The 19,042-nt window shown below is 63.4% G+C and overlaps 2 protein-coding genes across 15 annotated transcripts in view; both read right to left on the bottom strand.

The window, feature by feature from the left end:
- EFCAB3 (EF-hand calcium binding domain 3) overlaps positions 1-10,327 on the bottom strand; it is a 109,902-nt gene extending 99,575 nt beyond the window's left edge. For 13 of the 14 annotated variants that reach the window (XR_012898082.1, XM_075911695.1, XM_075911700.1 and 10 more), the window contains exons 1-5: positions 8,381-10,327; positions 3,758-3,967; positions 2,538-2,613; positions 632-783; positions 12-97 (exon numbers count right to left, since the gene is read on the bottom strand). Coding sequence is in view for 13 of the 14 variants with exons in the window: in XM_075911695.1 (XP_075767810.1) it covers positions 12-97; positions 632-783; positions 2,538-2,613; positions 3,758-3,933 (490 nt within the window). In the remaining variant the exon portion in view is untranslated. The other variant, XM_075911696.1, reaches the window with a different exon arrangement.
- Positions 10,328-10,472: 145 nt separating this feature from the next.
- Positions 10,473-19,042, bottom strand: part of ITGB3 (integrin subunit beta 3) — a 47,011-nt gene continuing 38,441 nt past the window's right edge. Inside the window, 2 exon segments of the mRNA XM_075911709.1 lie at positions 10,473-12,469; positions 13,471-13,637. Coding sequence (XP_075767824.1) covers positions 12,401-12,469; positions 13,471-13,637 — 236 coding nt within the window. The 3' untranslated portion in view covers positions 10,473-12,400.

Below are 19,042 nucleotides of genomic sequence, written 5' to 3'. Positions count from 1 at the left end.
ATCTGGGTTACCTTCAACTCTCTGCACAGCCCAAGGCTCGTGCTCCCCGACCTCCTCGTACAGATGCATGTAGAGGTTGTTCAAGGCTTTACTCATCCTGTTGAGGAATCAGATGCACACAGAGTCCTGGTGCCAAACGGTCCTGGTGACTCAGTGCTCAGCCCCCCCTGGTCGCCATGACCCACACAGCCTGGAGGGGACAAAGGCAGGCGAGCCCCGGGCGCTGATGCGGAGCACCCGCAGGGAGCAGTGAAAGCCGGAGTGTGTGCTCCCCCCACCAGACTACTGCCAAAGGGACTGAGTGGGAAGGAGGCGGACCCAATCCTTGGCCTCCCTGCTGGGCCAGGAGCAGGGCTGGGGAACCACCAATCTCTGCCTGGAGGGAGAATCCCCGACGGCGAGTTCCATTCTGCGCCGCATTGCAGGGGGCAGGGCCAAGCCCCACAGCACAGAGGCCAGCAGACGGCTGTGGCAGCGCTCCGTCTCTGCCCCTTTCTCTTGCCTTTCGCTTCCCTGGCCGCCACCCTCCCCCCCCTTGCAGCCCAGGCACTGGCCCTGAAGGCCAGCCAGAGAGCGAGTGCGCCAGCATCTCCTGCTCCGGGAGGGAGAGCGGACAGCCGCCGTTCGGTACCTGGGCGCCCGGGAGAAGCTCTGCTTGGGATAGCTGGGCGCGTGGGCCGTGCTCCTCCTCGGCCGAGTCCGGCCGTACCCCTTGTCCACGCTCTTCTCCCTCCTCCGGCTCGCTGCCCGCCGCTTCAGCATTGCCTCGAAGGAGGGCGTGATCTAGGTACAAAGCCACTCAGGGCAGGTCCGTCCCCAGCGGGCTGCAAAGAGCTACAGCCTAGGGTGGGGCAAGGCTTGGGGGAAGGGAGGTGCATGGGAGGTCCGGGGCGGAGGGGGATCAGGCCCCCCCCGGCTAAAGCAGAAGTCAGTGCCTATGGGGCCAGCCACTGCCAGGGGGAGTTACAGCACCGCAGTGGCCTCTGCATGAGCCAGCCGCTGGAGCAGGGCCCGTTAGAACACAAGAGCAGCCAGACTGGGTCGGACCAAAGGACCGTCTCGCCCAGTGTCCTGTCTGCCCACAGTGGCCACTGCCAGGTGCCCCAGAGGGCGTGAACAGAACAGGGAATCATCCAGTGATCCCTCCCTGTCACTCGGTCCCAGCTTCTGGCAACAGAGGCCAGGGACACAACCCCATCCATGGACTCCATGGATGTATCTCATTCTTTGTTGAACCGTTCTAGTCTTGGCCTTCACAACATCCTCTGGCAAGGAGTTCCCCAGGTTGACTGTGAACTGTGGAAAGACATAATTCCTTCTCCTTGTTTTACACGTGTGGCCCTTGTTTACTTTCTCCGCACTAGTCATGATTTTAGACCTCTTCTATCCCCTGAGCTTTCTCTTTTTCCGAGGTGACAAGTCCCAGTCTTATTAAGGTCTCCCCAGAGGAAAGCTGTTCCAGACCCCTAATCATTTTTGGTGCCCTTTTCTGAACCCTTTCCAATTGCGAGATGACTTTTTTGCGATGGGGCGCCCACACCTGTGTGCAGGACTCGGGTGGCAAAGTGGCAGAGGAGTGAAATTCAGTGCCGATAGCTGCAAAGAGGTGCCCGTTGGAGCACATCACCCAACTGTAGGTCCAAACTGGTGGGGTCTAAGGTAGCTGTTACCACTCAAGAGCGCTCTTGGAGCCACCGGGGAGAGTCCTCTGAGCGCGTCCAAGCCCTGGGCAACGGCGGTCAAAAAAGCGACCAGAACGTGGGGAATCATGAAGAAAGGGACAGAGAATATCCTGTTGCCTTCATAAAAATCCGTGGCATGCCCACATCTCGAGTCCTGCGCCCGGGTGTGGGCGCCCCACCGCAAAAAAGGCAGGGAGGGTTCAGGACGAGGGAAGAGGGGCCCTTGGCAGCACCAACTGAGAGGGGCAAGTGGGAAAAGCCCTTGAGAATAGTGTTCCCTGTAAGCTGAGCACTTGGGCGGCTCACCCGGGAAGGATTCAAAAGCCCCCCAGCTGATTAACCGAGCACCCACAACCCGAGCATGTGTTTCTACTGGTGGTGCACATCTGCACATACCTGGGTGCACATAAACATTTATTCCGCACAGGGATGGAAAAAATTAGAAGGCGCAGTGCCTGAGAACCATGTGTTTGGAGAACAAAGCTGGAAATAGATTCTGGGTGCAGCAGGGAGCCTTCACATATGTGCCCGCAAGAGCGCATGAGTCTAAGGTTGCCAGATGGTTTAACAAAATATACCAGGCACCCCCCCCCCCAAAAAAACACTGGGAAAAAATTTTGTTGAGAAAAAAAAAGGGGGACACCAAAGTTGTTAAACAAAAACAACAAAAGGTCACTGTGCCTTTAATTAGCCCCGCACTCCTCACTCCTCCGCCCCCAACAGATGTGGCAGAGGAAAATTGTTCCAGCTGAGTTTCCGTCCGAGGGAAACAGGAAATCTGGGCGAAAACTGGACACCTGGCAACCCGACGTGCGTCACCGTGTAAACGTGTGCTCACACGCGTGTCGGTCTCACCTCAGTTGCTTTATCAGCCTTTGGGACGTGCTGCCTGCGTTTCACAAGCCTCGGCGACGCCTGCGCAGAATACGGCCTGAATTGCAGAGACACACCCAGGGATTAGGGTCTGGGCGCTATTTTCTGCTTCTGCTTTTAGAGACTGGCAGCTTTTTATCAGAGATGGGACCAAGCAAGGATGCTGGATCTGGCCTTGTTGAACCTGGGGCCTGGCCGAGCGCAAGACCCTGACATGGGACTGTCCATGTAACAGGCTGAGCCCCAATCTGACTCCAGAGGCCTGAGCGGTTGGGGAACTTCACCCGGGATCCCGCTCTGGCCAGAACATCCCAGCCTGGGCTCAGCGGGAGCTTCGCCTGCACCCCCGAACGTGCTTTCCTGCAGATGCATCTTTGCACAGGAAGCCGGGGCCCGTCGCACAGGGCACAGCCCGAGCCCCCTCTCTCGCTCCGGGCAAAGAGCTAAGCGGGGGCTCAGTCAGGCCCAGGGCAACGGGGGAGGATGGCCCAGGGTTCGCTCGCCTGAGCGGCCCAGCCATGCTGCGGTGCAGAGCGGAAGGGCTGGTGATGAGGGAGGAGGCCGGACTGACCGAACATCGCCAGATGCCCCCTGGGGGGGTCGCAGGTGGCAATGGGGAACTCCAGCCACGGCTGCAGCTGGAGGGGCCGGTGCATTCAGGTTGGGGGGCCCCTGGTCCCTCCCCACAGATGGCCAGGGGGCTGTGCGTACGGCGTGTCAGCTCGCGGCACGCCCCCGGCTGAGCCCCAGGGAGAAGGGCCGTCGCAGCTCCAGCGAGCCCGCAGCTACTGCAAGCGTGAGAGAGATAGGAAGGTGGGGGTGGGGGAAGGAGCCCGGTTACCCTCCCCTCAGGGGTGCCCCACCTCAAGGACAGGGAAGCCCCGCTGGCTTCAAGGCCATTACCCGGGCCGGTCTCTAGCTGCCTGCGCCTCACCCCCAGCTGCCGGAGGTGGGACCCAAGCTGGCGCCTCCGGGGAAGGATGCTGCAGCAGGGGATCCCAGAGCCAGGCCCTAGCCTGCCCCACAGGAATCTCATTGAGTGACCCCCCCACCCCGCCCCCGGCCTCTCGCAGGCCTGGCGTTCACAGTACAGTGCGATGGATGCACCCCGGGCCGGGGCATGGCTGCGGCAGGGGAACGGGAGAGGCGCCAGCCCAGGCCCACGACGGGACGGATCCGTGCCGCGCGCTCCTCCCGCTTACTTGGCTTGTGGGCAAGAGCCTCGGGGCTGCTGCGGCGCCTCGGTGGCGGGGGAGAGCGGCGGCTCGTCCTTGCCCCCGGCTGCGCCATGGCCGGAGGGCTGCTGCCAAGCCTGCATGACGGAGCAGAGGGGCGGCTCCCGCCGGATGTGCTGGTCCGGCGGCTCCCAGAGGTCCATGGCTGCCTCGGCCTGCTCCCCGGCCGCTTCAACGCTGCATAAAGGGGAAAGGACCGAACATCCCTGGCTGTGGCTGCCCGCGCTCCCACCTCAGCGCACCCCACGGAAGCAGGCGGGGTTAAAACCCGGTTGGCGGAGGAAATCCCTCCCCTTTACCCAGACTGGGCATGCTCCAACTGCTGGGGCAGTATAAAAGGCAGGAGAGCAGCTCAGTCTGTGCTGGCCTCCGAAGGACCAGGACCGGGACCACGACTGCCAGGGCTGCACCAGCCAGCGACTTAGACAGCGGGCACCCAGGAGACCGCTGTGAGTTCCTAGCACCAGAGGAGCCCAGGGAGAAGCCAGAAGACCCAGGGACCATGTGGGACGTCGCCCTCCTAGCACTGGTAGGGAGTGACCCAGGGAAGGTATCTCCCACCCAGGTGAGCTCGGCGTGTTTCGGTCGGAGTCCCCGCTGAGCGAGTGGTAGAACGCTCTGCCGCTCACAGGGCCCTTGGTTGGGACCAGATGGAGTAGGGTGGGCCTGGGTCCCCCTACCGGGGGAGCCACCCCTACCCCATTGACTCTAACTGATAGGCTGTACTGCCCTGAGATAAGGGCTAACATTATTGATATTAGCCATTAAGCTAAACTCTCCTAGACCAAGGGTTCTTGTTTACAGACTAGAAGAGTCTGCTGCCGACCCTGCAGCTAGACAGTGTCTGCACACTGGGGAACCCTCCGCCCAGGGATGTGCCACAGCACAGCAGCCTTGGGGAGGGTGTGGGGCAGGGTGCGGTGTCTCGCTCGTAGTACATGGCAGAGCATTCCTGGGGGCAGCCTGTCCTGGAGCTGCTTAGCAGCCATGTGAGGAGACAGGCGGATACAGGGGCCTGCGTTCACCGATGGACACCCACAAAGGCAGGTTGCTGCACTGTTTCCATCCTGTAGGGGGCAGTGTTGGCTCACGTGCGCACATACATGCTGGTGCCTATGCCTGCAAATCCACCCCCACCACCCCAGGCCAGCGCCTGGCAGTGTAACGACCCTGCTTAGAGCTCAGTTAATTAGCACAGTCACGGGGATCACCTCTCTGCTATTTTGCTGTCAGGGCAACTCTTCCATTTCTCACATCCCTTCTGAGCAACCCCCCAAGGGGGTCTGGTCACACAGCCCATGGGCTTCAGGCACCAGAGTCCCATCTGGGACTGCTGACTCCAGGCCCCTGGGCGGTGACACTGGGGAGCACAAGCTGAGCCAAAGAGAACCAGGGCTCTGTCCGTCTCCAGGGATCCCTCCTGGGAGTTGTTACAGTCACTCCCGTCTTCGCTCTGCTGCAGGGCACACCAGGCCTGAGGCTGCTTGCGAGGGGCTCGCCCGGGTAGGCTCATAGCCGGAGCCAGGCCTTTGCTAATGACACTGTCCCCTGCTATGGCCCGAGCGGCCTTAGCGTGTCCCGGTCCCCATCCTTCTCTTCTGCCTCCAGTGAGGAAGGTTCCCTCACCTCTGGGAACTCTCCCCCAGTGGCCTGAAAGGGGAAGGAGTGAGGGTTTTCCACCAGCAGCCACCTGGGGTACGTCTAGACCAGGGATTCCCAACCTGGGGTACGCATACCCCCAGGGGGTACGAGAAGCTTGTCAAGGGGGTACGGGGAATATTTGGTAAATAACTAGATTATCCTAATTGAAATATTCCAAAAGTAGTCGTGTTAGTGAAAAAAGTTGTGGATTCTAGAGTCTAGAATTTATTTCCTTTCATACTGAATAGGGGGTACGGGAAGGTTTACTAAAAGCCAAGGAGGTACGGGGACTGAAAAAGGTTGCGAACCCCTGGTCTAGACTATACCTCTCTGTCGACAGAGAGCTGTAGATTAGGCACGTCGAAATTGCTAATGAAGTGGGGATTTAAATATCCCGAGCTTCATTAGCATAAACATGGCCGCCGCTTTTTTTTGAAACGGAGCTTTTTCGAACCCCCCCCCCCGGCAGTCTTGACGCGGATCTTTCAAAAAATAAACCCTTTTTCGACAGAGAGGTGTCGTCTAGACACAGCCCTGGAGACACAAAGGAGACGCAAAGCCCATCAGGAAGGCTTTCCTCCTGCAGACACCTGGCAGGGTGAAGGAGACAGAAGCCCATCAGAGCGTCCAGGGAAGGCCGGTTGCCGTGGCCCCCGGGGGCCCTGGGTTGATCGTGGGCCAAGCTAGAGAAGAAAGCGTCAGCTGACCGTAGCGGCTGGGAATGTCAGCCGGGGTTAAACAACAGTTGGGTGAGCTGGGCAGGCCAGGAAAGGTTAATGATGCAAAGCGCGGGGAGTGGAGGAGGAGCCCTGTGGAGACAGGCAGGAATGCAAGCCAGCATCTGTGCTGCTCCCTGGAATGCGTTCCCTGGTGTGTGTGCTGGCCAGGGAGGTCAGCGTACAGACATTGAAACGATTAACCAGAAGCCTGGGCTTCTCAATGAATCCAAACGACATGCACTCCCCTCCCCCCCGCCGCGCCTCTGTATTAGAGTCAGCGGGGTGGGGGCGAGGTGGGAGCTGGTGCCGGTGGGGTGCTGGTTCTCACGGTGCCACCTACTCCCACCCTGCTGCTTCCCGCAAAGGCAGCAGCGCGGGGAGCCAGTGCCTGGGGGAAGCCGGTTTAAAAGCCAGCTCCCCGCGAGCACCAGGGAGCCGCCTGTCCCTCCCTCCCCGGCGCTGATGCCTCTCATAGAGAAGCAGCAGCGTGAAGGATGAGGGGGGTAGGCAGGAGCCAGTACATGTGGGAAGTGGCTTTTATCGGCTCCCACAGAGCTGCCCCCCCCCCCCCAGGAGACAGCAGTGCAGGAGGTGGGGGAGGCCACGACAGGCGGGATGCGGGACCAGCCTCAGTCCGTGGGAAGCTCAGGATGGCCCCCACAGACAGGAATCGCTGCTGCCTCTGTCCAAGGCAGCAGGACGGGGCAGCAGGCAGGAGCCAGTGTGCATGGAGAGCTGATTTTTAAACAGACAGCAGTGGGGGGGGCCGAGGGCTCCCTGGGAGTGGGGCCAGGAGCTGGGAGCACACTGGCCGCCAGCCCCACCTCCGGGAGGGGGGGGGGGTATTTTAATAACCGTGTAACCGCTAACAATTGGTGCGGCTACACGATTACGGAAACAACTGGCATCTAACATCCCTAGTGCTGGCTGCGACGGCGGAGGACCTGCGAGGCACATTTCCCACTCGTTTCAAGGGGAGATGCCCGTGTGGGCCTCTAGGAAGCGATAGTACAAGCCAAGGCCACCTCCAGCTCCAGGATCGCTCATTGCTCCGGGAAGTAGACGCGGCAGGAGGTCAGCTCTGGGTCCAGCAATGAGCTGCAAGCCGGGGCAGAGATCCTCAGCTAGGGGAAGTCACAGGGCCACCCCTGGGCTCGCTGGAGTTCTGGACCTGCAGAAGAAACCTCTCCGCTCCGAGGGCCCTTCTGTGCCCCGGCTGCTCTAGAGAAACTGCCCCGGCCAGGCCGTCCCCGGAGCCGCTTGACACCAGCCCTAACGGCGCAGGACCGTTTCCGTGTTTTGTCAAACCAGGACGTGCCCACGAACCAGAGCTGGGCTTGGTGAACTTCCCGGTTCAAATGTGGAGGGAGGCAAAAAAGTTTCAAAAGTTGCCAGAAAGTTTCACTCCCCCAGCTTCCAAGTGGAAACCAAATCTGAGTTTCTGGCTTGCAGAAAGCGAAGCCGATGCGAGGGAGAGAGGGGCAGGGAAAAGAGAGAGAAGGTCAAAGCTGGACCAAGCGTGTCAAATGTATGGAGCCAGGCTGTTTGCTGCAGCCCCAGCACAACCCAAACCTGGGTTCGCAATGAGCGTTTGGCTGGTCGCCCCGGTTTGAGGAACGCACCCCCCCCCCCCTCCGTGCAAACCCTGGCAGGAGGGGAACAGGCTCTCACCTGCCCAAGACCAAGGGCAGGGACTCCGGGCTGTGGTCGGAGAGGCCGGCCTGACACAGCGAGAAGGCTGCTCTCAAGCCACCTCCCCCAGCCAGTGCGCAAAGCAGCGATGAGCCAATGACAACTGCCCATTTTGGGTGCCACCCCGGCCTCCATCCGCTCCCCAGGATTCGGTTCCCTTCACCCCTGTCCCACAGCCCCCTGCCAGCCTAGCCCTGCGCCCACCAGCTCTGCCAATGCCCCTGAACTTTAACCTTCACCCCCCCGCTACCCACCCTGCTTGTCCCACACCCAACCCGCTGGTGCCTCTTACCCTTGACTTGAACTCAGATCCTCAGCTGTCTATGGGAGAACGGACAAGGCCCTGCCACCCAAATCCATGGGCCCTCGTGTGAACGTTTTGCACCCAACTCACCCTGGGATTAGGAGCAAGACTGTGATCTATCTTCGCCTGGCACCCACACTCCTGAACGACCCGCCTGGGACGGTGGCCAGGCAGGCGATGGGGCAGGGTTGGCACCACCTGGCCGGGCTCGATGGGTGTCCCAGGACTACTCACCCGCCACCAGATCATGAAAACGACCTCGGCCTTGGCTCCGGGCGGGGGCTCTGGGCCCGGGCGGGGCCTTGTGACAGTCCTGGTCTGGAGGAACGTGCAGCCCGGAGCGCGTGCCTGGCTCCCTGATGTCACTGTTCCGGCTGATGTCACAGTGTGCCAGGCGCCAGAGCCTGGGGCTCTTCCCTCTTCGCGCTGGCCCGAGCCTGGGAGCACGTTAGAGCAGCCTCAGGGCTGTCCTAGCTGCACCTCGCTGCCACATCACCCCAATGGACAGGTTGTGGCCACGCCCCCTAGCCCCATGCCCAGCCCCCATACAGCCGGTGCCCCCACGTCAGCCTGGCCGCTGGGCCTGCTGTGTCGTTCCCGGGGTCAGCCAGCTCTGCACGGCAGGGAGACCGACGGCGCCGTAGGGGGGCTTGGATCTGGCTCCGAGTGCGATTGCCGTGAATCTTCCTGCCTAGCTCCCCATTGTCCCTGCTCAGTACCCCCAGCTGGCAATGAGGAGCGGGGGGGGGGGGCGGTCTGATCGATCGATCCCCTCCCCCACTAGGAGAGGGGTGGGCCCAGGTGGTGCTGAGGTGTTTAAGGGGACACAGACATTGACTTGATCTCTGTGGATGGGGGGCTTCCCTCTCCCCTTCTCTCCATGCGCCTGGCAATTTCCCCCGCCCCCCACCAGGGTACATAAACCCTGCAACAGCCCCTGCCCTGGGCCAGGTTCGGTTTCCCGTGGCCAGCAACGGGGCTTGAATTCTCCAGGGCGCCGCACCGGCTGCTCTGCTCTGCTGCATACACAAGCCCATCCGGCTGGGGGCTGAGATGCTCCCCACAGGGCATGCCCAGGCCTTATGCCCCTGCCAAGCTCTTCTCTGCCGGCCCCCCAGGAAAACGGGTCTCCGAGTGGCCTCAGCTAGAGTCTCCTTTGCCAACGGACAGCGGCCCGATCCGGCCCTGGATTCCGTCTCGGGAAACGCCTCCCTCCTGTGCAAGGCCCAGGCTCGTCCTTTGTGCCAGGGCTGTGAGGGCCGGGCACTGGCTGCTTTCTTGAACGGCCTCCCTCTCCCCCCGCCCCGGGAACACGGTCAAAACTCTGCCTAGAATGGAAACCACGTCACGCCACCCCTAGCTCCGCCCCGGCGGGGAATGGGAACTCCCAGGGCACGTCTGCGCTGCGGCGCGAGCTGGGGACACTTCCAGTAGCCCGAAATAGCTATTCTGCGTCTTTGAAACCAGCCCGGTATTTCGGGCTATCACGGGCTCGCTACGCGGCCGTCCCTGTAACCTCGCTCCACGCGGAGCAGGGGGCGTTCCGGAATAGCGGGTTACTTCGGAATTCGGCGCCGGGTAGACAGCGCCAATGACGAAATAAGCTCTTCTGAAATGTCCTTGAAATACGCGAGGCGATAGGCCCCCGACCTCAGTGTCATTTCCTACGTGGTCTCCAGACCTGCCCATCGTGGCCCCGTCGTTCTGCACGTGGAACGCCTCGCCGCGTCCTAGCCCGATACCAGCTCCAGCGGGCCAGCGCGCGGCTGCCAGGCACCGTGTGGGTCTGCCCCAAAGCGAGTCACGCCTCAGAGGGGCCAGGAGTGCCCTGGCTTGGGGCAGGAGCAGGCCAGACCCCTCCTATCTGGCGCTTCTCTTCACAGCTCGGGGCTTTCTGTTCATCTGGCCCAGGGCCAGACGGAGCCTCCTCTCTGACTGCAGCTTTGCCACCCTTGTTACCATGCATTGCTATGCCCGGACGGGCTCTGATAGACCCCCTCCCCCGCCAACCCCACTGTTCAGTTCCAACTTCCCTTCCATTTAGCTAAAAACATCGTGTTAAAAACGGCCCCAATTGCTTCGATTTGGTTGAAACAAAACCTCCGTGTCCGATCCAAGCCCCTTCCCCATTTCGATTCGCTAAAAATGTCCCGAGCATTCACCGTCGGACCCAACACACGTTTTCTTCTGATTTTCCAAACTTGCCAGCGGCCTGCCACATCCACCATTCACCCAGCACCCGCTGCTGCCCGGAGCGGCCCCCGAGAGGCCAGCTGGGGCCGAGCGCTGCCCTGCAGCCAAAGACCAGACGTGCTCCGAAGCCCTCGATAGTGCAAAACCTTTTTATTGGGTGCTGTATAAAAAGTCGGAGGTTGGGCCGATCTCAGTCGTGCCCAGGGCTCATTTCTGAAGCTCGCGCCAAACCCCTGCAGGTGCTTGTGGGAGGACGGGGGATCCTGCGCTGCCGTGGGGGGTGGCTGGTGTAGCCGAGGCTCCCCTGGGAGCGCGCAGGAGCTAACGTGGGCTGGAGGTGGGCTGTAGCCAACACGTGGGAGGGCTGGGGGCACTGGACTGGACATAAGTCCAAACTGCGGGGGATGCCAGCCAGCCATGCTCAGTAACAGCTGTGCTGCCTGGTATCCCAGGGAGGCCCGGAAGGTGCCCTGCCCAGCTCTCCTGTGGCCCGCCCGGTCAGGTGGTCCCCGGGAGGCAGCACGCCTGGCTCGGCCACGGTTAGATCCGCAGAGCAGCCCAAGGGCCGAGTCCCCCCGACACGTCCGCGCAGGGCGGGGTTCCAGGCCCCGCCCGGAAACAGGCCTTGGCCGCCGTCCTGCGCAGAGGGGAACTCGCTCCCCAGCGTGGGTCTGGGAAGCGACGCCCCCCTTGCCAACCCTCCCCCAATCACTGTCAGGGGTGACATGCTTCCTTAGCCTGGACAGAGCACCGCTGAGGAGCTCCAAGCACATGAACCGCCACTCACAAAGCCCGGCACGCCACGCAGGAGGTAGGTCAGGCCCTTGAGACCCAGTCTGTGCAAGGTGGGGGGGAAACTGAGGCCTGGCGTGGCACAGCCCAGGTTGTGCAGGGAGATGGTGGCAGAATGAAGAGAACTCAGGAGTCCTGAGCCCCCGTCTCTTGCACTGGCCCCTTGGCAGGAAGCTCCCCCAAATCTCTGGCTGCTGTTCCCAGGAGAGAGCTAAGGGGCTGTGTCCAAGGGGCCAACGCCCCAGTGTCCCACTCCCTTGCAGTGACACCGGGGGGAATTTGGCCCCACGCCGTGGCTGGCGCGCCCCCGGATTCATTTCTTAGCATTTACACTGGCTAGCACTTTCCGCCGTTGGATTGCAAAGGTGCATCAGCATCATGGCACAGAGGGGGAAACTGAGGCACAGGGAGGGCTCTAGGGCCCCAGGCTGTCGGCCACTCCCTGCGGGTTGGGGATCCTGGTGGAGCTGGCTGGGGATTGAGCAGGTCTCGGGGAAGCGGGTGTCACATCCTTTTGCAGTCCCCTGCGTCACAGTCATGCGGGAGAGGTGAGAGCTGTGGTCAGTGGGGTCTTGGCCCAGCACAACCCAGCCTGCCCGGGGGTCCGGGAGCAGCTGGGGCAATGGCAGGGCCAATGCTACAATCATCTGCTTCGTGGCACAAAGTCGGGGCGATGGGGGGTGAGGGAGCTGCACACGGCAGGGCCTAGGCCTTCTCGGGGGCCACGTGGCTCCTAGGGGGAGTGGCTGGGCCAGTGGCCCATTGGGGGAGACAGTTCAGCATCCCACCAGGGCTGTGCTGTTGGCCAGCAGGGAGCAGTGGGGCTGGCCAGTGGTGGGGAGGGTCCAGCACGTCTCCAGGGACCCCTGGGCTCCTGGCCCCGGCCGCAGGTCAGCGCTTTTCCTTCTGGGCTGGAGCCGGACGCTCGTCTTGTCCATCCTGCGTCCGACTCAGCCCGAAGGCTCCTGCCTGCAGTAGAGCTCACAGTCCCGGCAGGCCGGCCCACAGCGTGTGCGGAAGGGCAGGCCAATTCCAGCGCCAGGCAGGCCTCCCTCGGCCAGGCCCTGGTGAGGCTGGAGAGAGGCCCAGCCCCGCGGTACAGTGGAGTGACACAGACGCCAGGTCCCTGGCGACAGCCTGAGCGATCGTCATTAAATTACAGACACACACTGTTGGGGACACACACGCCCGGTCCTCTGTAAACATGAATCGCCCACGCTCTGGAGCGGTGCCCATGGCCGGTGCCGGGGGAGGGGAAGTCAGGCCTCCTTATGAATTCCCGCGGTACGTGATGTTAGTGAAGGTCGAGGTGGCACCCTTGTATAAGGGGTTGTTGGTCTGTAACAGAAACACAATGTACATCGTGTCACCCAGCCTGCTCGCCAGCCACTCACAAAGCACCAAGGAAGAAATGGCACCATCTCCCCTTTACAGATGGGGAGACTGTGACACAGAGTGACTTGACCAGGGACACAGAGTGGGTTAGTGGCAGAGGTGGAACTGGGGGAGAGGGACACTGGCAGAGATGGGAGAGTCCTGGGCTGGGCTGGCACGGGGCTGTGGGTTGGGAGTCGGGGGCGGGGGAGCAGGGCTGGGCTGGCAGGAGCTGTGGGTCGGGATTGGGGGGCACCAGGGGAGCTAGAGGCAGGACTGGGCTGGTAGGAGCTATTGGTCAGGAATGGCACTGGCAGAGCTGGGTGTGGGGAGCCCAGGGCTGGGGTGCAGGGGCTGCAGGTCGGGAGTGAGGGGCACCAGCAGGTCAGCACTGTGTGCTTTGTGCAGTGTCCGGCCAAGGGGACAGCTGCATTTCACAGAAGGGGGCCTGAGGATCCCAGCTGACGCTCGGGCCCTGCCGGGGGCCCCAGAGAAGTGAAGTGCAGCCTCGAATCCTGCAGGCGGCTGAGCCTTCCGCAGTCCCCCCCGCCCCCCGTGTCTCAGCCTTTCCAGCTGTACCGTCGGGCAGGCATTCGGGGATGGAAAAGCAGGAGGCGTGTGAGTCAGAAAGACGTGCTCAGGGGAGGGGGGGACAGGAAAAGGCCGCTGGCTGGGACGCTTTCCCCTGCACATGTGCAGCCCTGCTGACCGGCATGTCTATGGACGGCCCTCCCCCCCCCCCAGTGCCCTGGATTTTCCCCTCCCAGCACCCCCGACCGAGTATCTCCTGGCTTCTCAGCACCTCGTGGCTCTGCCCACAGCCCCTCTGACCCGCCAGCCCCGGATACCCAGGGCTTCTGGGGTCCTGCCCCCCCCCCCCCGCGAGAAGGGAGCAGGGCGTGGCAGCCGATTACAGTCACCCCGCCCCCCTGTGATGGAGGAGCCCCGGGGCCAGCGCCTCTTACCGTGTCCCACTTAGCCCTCGCCCGCTCTTCCTCGAACTTGGCGAACTCCCGCCGGTCGTGGATGGTGACCAGGAGCTTCCAGATGAGCAGTGTGGCCAGGCCGAGGAGCAAGATGGCTCCAGCCACCGAGAGCAGAACCACCAGGACGTCTGGTCCCTTGGGACAGTCTGGCAAGGGAGAGAAGGAATCAGTGCTCCGATACTCTCTGCTTTACCCAGCACATCTGCTCTAGCTCCTGCACCCTGCCCGGGGCAGCTATGCTGAAGGGGAGCTCCTTCCGCCAGCAGCAGTAGCAGGTCTGTTATCCTATGCCACTAGAGGGCAGCATCGTGTGCCGGCATGCAGGCTGGGCCCTGCACTGAAGCCCCCCGAGGTACTTGTGCAGGCAGCCTGGCACCCAAAGCCCCCTGCAATGCACCCTCCCTCCCTTTGGCTCCACTGAGCCCCCAGCCATGTCTGCAGGACGGACCAGGCCGATCCAGGCTGGGTCCGGGGGCCGGGTTTTAAAGGGCTGAGATTCCCAGACTGTCTGGGCAGGGTGCTGGGAAGCTGCGCAGGTCAGACACTGAAGACAGCCGAGCTCTTGTGCTGTGAGTGGGCCAGGCTGCCTGGGCCGGGTAACGCGGGTCTCGCCTTGCTCTCAGCGCCCCCGGCCAGCGCGTGGAGCGACAGGGGCTCTCTTCCGCTCGGACAGGCTGTTCCCGCCGCGAGGGACGTGCAGCTCGCGCGTGGGAAGGCACCCGATGGGCCGAGCTCTGGGGAGGAGGCAGGGCCGGGCTGGGGAGACGTCTGCTCCCTGCGGCCGGCGTGGGGAGCCGGGAAGCTGCTGAGCGAAGCAGCGAGACAGAGACAGGAAGTGTCTGCTCTGAATGTCATGAAACCATCAGGCGCGTTCTCCGCCGGCCTCTCAGAGGGCTGGACAGGCTAAGCATGGCCATTAGCCCCCCCGGACAGGATAAGTGCAGCCTTAACCGCCCCCCCGGACAGGCTAAGTGCAGCCTTAACCGCCCCCCCGGACAGGCTAAGTACAGCCTTAACCGCCCCCCCCGGACAGGCTAAGTGCAGCCTTAACCGCCCCCCCCCCGGACAGGCTAAGTGCAGCCTTAACCGCCCCCCCCAGACAGGCTAAGTGCAGCCTTAACCGCCCCCCCTGGACAGGCTAAGTGCAGCCTTAACCGCCCCCCCCGGACAGGCTAAGTGCAGCCTTAACCGCCCCCCCCGGACAGGCTAAGTGCAGCCTTAACCGCCCCCCCCCGGACAGGCTAAGTGCAGCCTTAACCGCCCCCCCCCGGACAGGCTAAGTGCAGCCTTAACCGCCCCCCCCCGGACAGGCTAAGTGCAGCCTTAACCGCCCCCCCCCGGACAGGCTAAGTGCAGCCTTAACCGCCCCCCCCGGACAGGATAAGTGCAGCCTTAACCGCCCCCCCCGGACAGGCTAAGTGCAGCCTTAACCGCCCCCCCCGGACAGGATAAGTGCAGCCTTAACCGCCCCCCCTAGACAGGCTAAGTGCAGCCTTAACCGCCCCCCCCGGACAGGATAAGTGCAGCCTTAACCGCCCCCCCCCCGGACAGGCTAAGTACAGCCTTAACCGCCCCCCCCCGGACAGGATAAGTGCAGCCTTAACCGCCCCCCCCCCGGACAGGATAAGTGCAGCCTTAACCGCCCCCCTCCCCCGGACAGGATAAGTGCAGCCTTAACCGCCCCCCCCCGGACAGGATAAGTGCAGCCTTAACCGCCCCCCCCCGGACAGGATAAGTGCAGCCTTAACCGCCCCCCTCCCCCGGACAGGATAAGTGCAGCCTTAACCGCCCCCCCCCGGACAGGATAAGTGCAGCCTTAACCGCCCCCCTCCCCCGGACAGGATAAGTGCAGCCTTAACCGCCCCCCCCGGACAGGCTAAGTGCAGCCTTAACCGCCCCCCCCCGGACAGGCTAAGTGCAGCCTTAACCGCCCCCCCCGGACAGGATAAGTGCAGCCTTAACCGCCCCCCCCCGGACAGGATAAGTGCAGCCTTAACCGCCCCCCTCCCCCGGACAGGATAAGTGCAGCCTTAACCGCCCCCCCCGGACAGGCTAAGTGCAGCCTTAACCGCCCCCCCCCGGACAGGCTAAGTGCAGCCTTAACCGCCCCCCCCCGGACAGGATAAGTGCAGCCTTAACCGCCCCCCCCCGGACAGGCTAAGTGCAGCCTTAACCGCCCCCCCCCGGACAGGATAAGTGCAGCCTTAACCGCCCCCCCCGGACAGGCTAAGTGCAGCCTTAACCGCCCCCCCCCGGACAGGCTAAGTGCAGCCTTAACCGCCCCCCCCGGACAGGCTAAGTGCAGCCTTAACCGCCCCCCCCCGGACAGGATAAGTGCAGCCTTAACCGCCCCCCCCCCCCCGGACAGGCTAAGTGCAGCCTTAACCGCCCCCCCCGGACAGGCTAAGTGCAGCCTTAACCACCCCCCCCGGACAGGCTAAGTGCAGCCTTAACCGCCCCCCCCCGGACAGGATAAGTGCAGCCTTATCCGCCCCCCCGGACAGGCTAACTGCAGCCTTAACCGCCCCCCCCCCCCCCCCGGACAGGCTAAGTGCAGCCTTAACCACCCCCCCCCCCCCGGACAGGCTAAGTGCAGCCTTAACCGCCCCCCCCCCGGACAGGCTAAGTGCAGCCTTATCCGCCCCCCCCCGGACAGGCTAAGTGCAGCCTTAACCGCCCCCCCCGGACAAACTAAGTGCAGCCTTAACCGCCCCCCCCCCCCGGACAGGCTAAGTGCAGCCTTAACGGCCCCCCCTGGACAGGCTAAGTGCAGCCTTAACCGCCCCCCCCGGACAGGCTAAGTGCAGCCTTAACCGCCCCCCCCCGGACAGGCTAAGTGCAGCCTTAACCGCCCTCCCCGGACAGGCTAAGTGCAGCCTTAACCGCCCCCCCCCGGACAGGATAAGTGCAGCCTTAACCGCCCCCCCCGGACAGGCTAAGTGCAGCCTTAACCGCCCCCCCCGGACAGGCTAAGTGCAGCCTTAACCGCCCCCCCCGGACAGGCTAAGTGCAGCCTTAACCGCCCCCCCCCGGACAGGCTAAGTGCAGCCTTAACCGCCCCCCCCGGACAGGATAAGTGCAGCCTTAACCGCCCCCCCCGGACAGGCTAAGTGCAGCCTTAACCGCCCCCCCCGGACAGGATAAGTGCAGCCTTAACCGCCCCCCCTGGACAGGCTAAGTGCAGCCTTAACCGCCCCCCCCGGACAGGATAAGTGCAGCCTTAACCGCCCCCCCCCGGACAGGCTAAGTACAGCCTTAACCGCCCCCCCCCGGACAGGATAAGTGCAGCCTTAACCGCCCCCCCCCGGACAGGATAAGTGCAGCCTTAACCGCCCCCCTCCCCCGGACAGGATAAGTGCAGCCTTAACCGCCCCCCCCCCGGACAGGATAAGTGCAGCCTTAACCGCCCCCCCCCGGACAGGATAAGTGCAGCCTTAACCGCCCCCCTCCCCCGGACAGGATAAGTGCAGCCTTAACCGCCCCCCCCCCGGACAGGATAAGTGCAGCCTTAACCGCCCCCCTCCCCCGGACAGGATAAGTGCAGCCTTAACCGCCCCCCCCGGACAGGCTAAGTGCAGCCTTAACCGCCCCCCCCGGACAGGCTAAGTGCAGCCTTAACCGCCCCCCCCGGACAGGATAAGTGCAGCCTTAACCGCCCCCCCCGGACAGGATAAGTGCAGCCTTAACCGCCCCCCTCCCCCGGACAGGATAAGTGCAGCCTTAACCGCCCCCCCCGGACAGGCTAAGTGCAGCCTTAACCGCCCCCCCCGGACAGGCTAAGTGCAGCCTTAACCGCCCCCCCCGGACAGGATAAGTGCAGCCTTAACCGCCCCCCCCCGGACAGGCTAAGTGCAGCCTTAACCGCCCCCCCCGGACAGGATAAGTGCAGCCTTAACCGCCCCCCCCCGGACAGGCTAAGTGCAGCCTTAACCGCCCCCCCCGGACAGGCTAAGTGCAGCCTTAACCGCCCCCCCCGGACAGGCTAAGTGCAGCCTTAACCGCCCCCCCCGGACAGGATAAGTGCAGCTTTAACCGCCCCCCCCCCCCGGACAGGCTAAGTGCAGCCTTAACCGCCCCCCCCGGACAGGCTAAGTGCAGCCTTAACCACCCCCCCCGGACAGGCTAAGTGCAGCCTTAACCGCCCCCCCCCGGACAGGATAAGTGCAGCCTTATCCGCCCCCCCGGACAGGCTAACTGCAGCCTTAACCGCCCCCCCCCCCCCGGACAGGCTAAGTGCAGCCTTAACCACCCCCCCCCCCGGACAGGCTAAGTGCAGCCTTAACCGCCCCCCCCCGGACAGGCTAAGTGCAGCCTTATCCGCCCCCCCCCGGACAGGCTAAGTGCAGCCTTAACCGCCCCCCCCGGACAAACTAAGTGCAGCCTTAACCGCCCCCCCCCCCCGGACAGGCTAAGTGCAGCCTTAACGGCCCCCCCTGGACAGGCTAAGTGCAGCCTTAACCGCCCCCCCCCGGACAGGCTAAGTGCAGCCTTAACCGCCCCCCCCCGGACAGGCTAAGTGCAGCCTTAACCGCCCTCCCCGGACAGGCTAAGTGCAGCCTTAACCGCCCCCCCCGGACAGGATAAGTGCAGCCTTAACCGCCCCCCCCGGACAGGCTAAGTGCAGCCTTAACCGCCCCCCCCGGACAGGCTAAGTGCAGCCTTAACCGCCCCCCCCGGACAGGCTAAGTGCAGCCTTAACCGCCCCCCCCGGACAGGCTAAGTGCAGCCTTAACCGCCCCCCCCGGACAGGATAAGTGCAGCCTTAACCGCCCCCCCCGGACAGGCTAAGTGCAGCCTTAACCGCCCCCCCCGGACAGGATAAGTGCAGCCTTAACCGCCCCCCCTGGACAGGCTAAGTGCAGCCTTAACCGCCCCCCCCGGACAGGATAAGTGCAGCCTTAACCGCCCCCCCCCGGACAGGCTAAGTACAGCCTTAACCGCCCCCCCCCGGACAGGATAAGTGCAGCCTTAACCGCCCCCCCCCGGACAGGATAAGTGCAGCCTTAACCGCCCCCCTCCCCCGGACAGGATAAGTGCAGCCTTAACCGCCCCCCCCCGGACAGGATAAGTGCAGCCTTAACCGCCCCCCCCCGGACAGGATAAGTGCAGCCTTAACCGCCCCCCTCCCCCGGACAGGATAAGTGCAGCCTTAACCGCCCCCCCCCGGACAGGATAAGTGCAGCCTTAACCGCCCCCCTCCCCCGGACAGGATAAGTGCAGCCTTAACCGCCCCCCCCGGACAGGCTAAGTGCAGCCTTAACCGCCCCCCCCGGACAGGCTAAGTGCAGCCTTAACCGCCCCCCCCGGACAGGATAAGTGCAGCCTTAACCGCCCCCCCCGGACAGGATAAGTGCAGCCTTAACCGCCCCCCTCCCCCGGACAGGATAAGTGCAGCCTTAACCGCCCCCCCCGGACAGGCTAAGTGCAGCCTTAACCGCCCCCCCCGGACAGGCTAAGTGCAGCCTTAACCGCCCCCCCCGGACAGGATAAGTGCAGCCTTAACCGCCCCCCCCCGGACAGGCTAAGTGCAGCCTTAACCGCCCCCCCCGGA

This window comes from Pelodiscus sinensis, chromosome 29 (assembly GCF_049634645.1).
Source record: "Pelodiscus sinensis isolate JC-2024 chromosome 29, ASM4963464v1, whole genome shotgun sequence".
NCBI classification, from domain to species: domain Eukaryota; kingdom Metazoa; phylum Chordata; order Testudines; family Trionychidae; genus Pelodiscus; species Pelodiscus sinensis.
Note: the sequence above shows the minus strand (reverse complement) of the source record. Positions and strands in the feature narration are given on the sequence as shown.